Source organism: Nothoprocta perdicaria, unplaced genomic scaffold, assembly GCF_003342845.1.
Source record: "Nothoprocta perdicaria isolate Ctin4 unplaced genomic scaffold, notPer1 scaffold_554, whole genome shotgun sequence".
In the NCBI taxonomy this organism is placed as follows: Eukaryota; Metazoa; Chordata; class Aves; order Tinamiformes; family Tinamidae; genus Nothoprocta; species Nothoprocta perdicaria.
In genome coordinates, this window is record NW_020455815.1 from 58,977 (window position 1) to 61,720 (window position 2,744).

General features: G+C 65.3%; 1 protein-coding gene across 1 annotated transcript in view; it reads left to right on the plus strand.

Moving 5' to 3' along the window:
- The first annotated feature begins 2,609 nt into the window (after positions 1–2,609).
- SELENOI (selenoprotein I) overlaps positions 2,610–2,744 on the plus strand; it is a 15,296-nt gene continuing 15,161 nt past the window's right edge. The window contains exon 1 of the mRNA XM_026048585.1: positions 2,610–2,660. Coding sequence (XP_025904370.1) covers positions 2,613–2,660 — 48 coding nt within the window. The 5' untranslated portion in view covers positions 2,610–2,612. The remainder of the gene's footprint in view (positions 2,661–2,744) is intronic.

Genomic DNA, 2,744 nt, shown 5'->3' on the forward strand with positions numbered 1-2,744 from the left:
CGGGGACCGGGCCGGGCCAGCAGGACGGAGCCCGGGGCACTCCAGGACGGGCTGCGCTCAGGGCCGGTCCCGATGGGTCCCAGCAGGACGGGGCTCCTCTCGCCCTCGTGTCCCCTGCGCCCCGCGAACCCCCCGWGGCCAGCGCAGCCTCCTGCCCCGCACCAGCATCACGGCCGTCACAGACACCGCGAGGACACTGCGTGGCCAAGGGACACCGAGCGGGSCCCCTCGCCCCGCTGCTCTGCCGCTCACCCTCGGCACMGGCGTCCGCGCGGGAGGAGACACCCGGGAATCTGCCACAAGAGCGAAGGGGACAGAGGCCGTCGAGAGGAAATCTGGAGAGAGAAGGGCGCGCGCGGCGTTTCGGAGGAGGTGTTTCTGTGCAGCAGAAACGGGCTGCACTGGGAGGCGTCCAGGTCAGTGAGGAGGGCTCCTCCTCAACGCTGCTCACAGCGTTTTGGAGTGGATTGCAATGGGAAAATCCTTGTCTCCACAGCAGAGATCACAGCATCCCACGGGTGACACGGGTGGCCCGGARGGCTCCCCGAGGGCTCCTGGTGCCTGCAGCTCCGTGCGGTTCTCCTCGCGGCGCAAACGTCATGGCCACCAAGAAGACCACAGGGACACTGCAGGACGAGGGGATGCCCAGGATGGTCACGGGCACAAGGGCCAGGGCCACGAGCTCGCACAGGGCCTGCACACGAGGCTCTGTGTCACCAGAACCAAGGRGTTCTGCACGCGAGGCTCCATGTCACCGAGGCCAGGGGGCTCCGCACACCGGGCTCCATGTCCAGCAGTGGCTCCTACCGTCGGCCTCGCTCCTCCGCGCAGGATCCGCTCGCTCGCAGAGTGGCTCGCCAACGGGCAAAGGGCCCCGAGGCCGCCTCAGCGTCACCTTGATAACGGCCTCGGATTCTGATGTGATGGCAGCGTCACGGTGACGTCCCTGGCGCTGGTGGCGCCCAGTGCTGTGGTGACACCGCCGTCATGGCCGGTACCACGTGCAGGTTGTGGCCTTTGCCTGGCAGCGCTGGACTCCAGCGTCTGGCCATGCCTRGAAGGTCAACAGAGATGTTAGAGAATCCCAGGGTGGCTGAGGTTGGAAGGGACCCCCAGGGCTCCCCCAGCGCAGCCCCTGCTCCCGCAGGGACACCCAGAGCACGGGGCACCCGGGCGCATCCCGGCGCGCTGGCAGATCTGCAGAGCAGGAGCCTCCGCAGCCTCCCTGGGCAGCCTGGGCCAGGGCTCGGGCACCCTCCCACCAAACAAGTTCTTCCTCACGGCCACATGGAACCTCCTACATTATGGGTTCCATTGGGCAAAGCTTTCCTGAGGTCAAAGAGGCAACATCCCTACCTCTACCCACACATTACTCCGCTAGCAAAGGCCATCAGATGGGTCCAGCACGATTACCCCTTAGTGAATCCATGCTGGCTGCTCCGCATCACCTCCGTGATCTCCACGTGCTTGCAGGCAGGAGCTGTTCCATCATCTCTCCAGGGGTGGAGTGACCGGCCTGCAGTTCCCTGCTCCTCCTTCATGTCCGTTTTGAACACTGGTGTGAAATTAGCTTTCTTTTAATCCTCAGCTACTTCTCCACCACCTTCAAAGATCATGGAGAGAGTGGCCCAGCAGTGACATCCGCCAGCTCCTGCAGCACCACTGGGTGCGTCCCGTTTGAGCCCATGGATTTGTAGGCGTTCTCCTAGGACATCTGTTGGACATCTCCTGTTGGACATCTCCTAGGACATCTGCTGTTACCCTCAGCCTCACTTCTTTTGTCATCACCCCATTAACAAAGATGCTCAGTGGATGAAGATGCTCTTCATGTGCTGACCTGGGGCTGTTTTGCTGCTGTGSTGCGTTTGTTTTTTGATTTTTGGAGGGGTTGTTTGGGTTTTTTTCCCTCATTTCTGGTCACCGGCAGCAGGGAACAACGAGAGGAATCCTGAGATGTGCTTCCAGGAAGGGGACAAGCAGGTGCTTCTGAAGGACTGCCTGGAAAGACGGGTCTCCACGCGGGTGGCAGTTAGAGGCACTGGGGGCGCAGGGATGGGGAAGATCTCCGGGTCCTTCCACAAGCTCGGATGTTGACCATGGAACCGCTGAGGACCCCCACTGCAGCCCGGCAGCCCCGGGCGAGTTCATCTAGCACAGAAGGGACACCTCTTCTTTTGGGGTTTGCCACAGCCGGGACGGAGGCCATGGCAGAGCCAGCGCTGTGCCCACACAACGGATGTCTGCAATCCCGGACCCCGCACAGCAGGGCTGGCGCCACTGAAGGAAACGGGGCAAAATTTGAGTTTTTTTGGCGCATTTCCCTGAATGGATTCCCCCCAAAAGGGGCTCTTTGAGTAACGCGGCCCCCTGCCCGCCACGCGGCGCCGCCATCTTGTGCACCGCCCCCGCCCGCCAGGGGGCGCGCGGCCACAAGATGGCGGCGCGCGGCGGGGCCGGGGCGGCGCGCAGCGGGGCGGGGGCGGCGCGGCGGGGCGGGGCGGTGACGTCAGGTGGCGCGGCGGCGGCGGGCGGTGGGAGCGGCGCTACGGGAGCCGGCGGGGGCCGAGCGGGCGGCGGGGCGCGAGGCGCGAGGGGCAAGGCGGGCCGCCGCCATGGAGTACGTGAGCGCCGAGCAGCTGGCCGGCTTCAGCAAGTACAAGGTACCGGGGACCGGGGAGGCCTGCGGGGCCGGGGAGCCGCTCTGCGGCGCGGCCACGCCGGGCTCGCCCGGCGGAGGGTGGGGA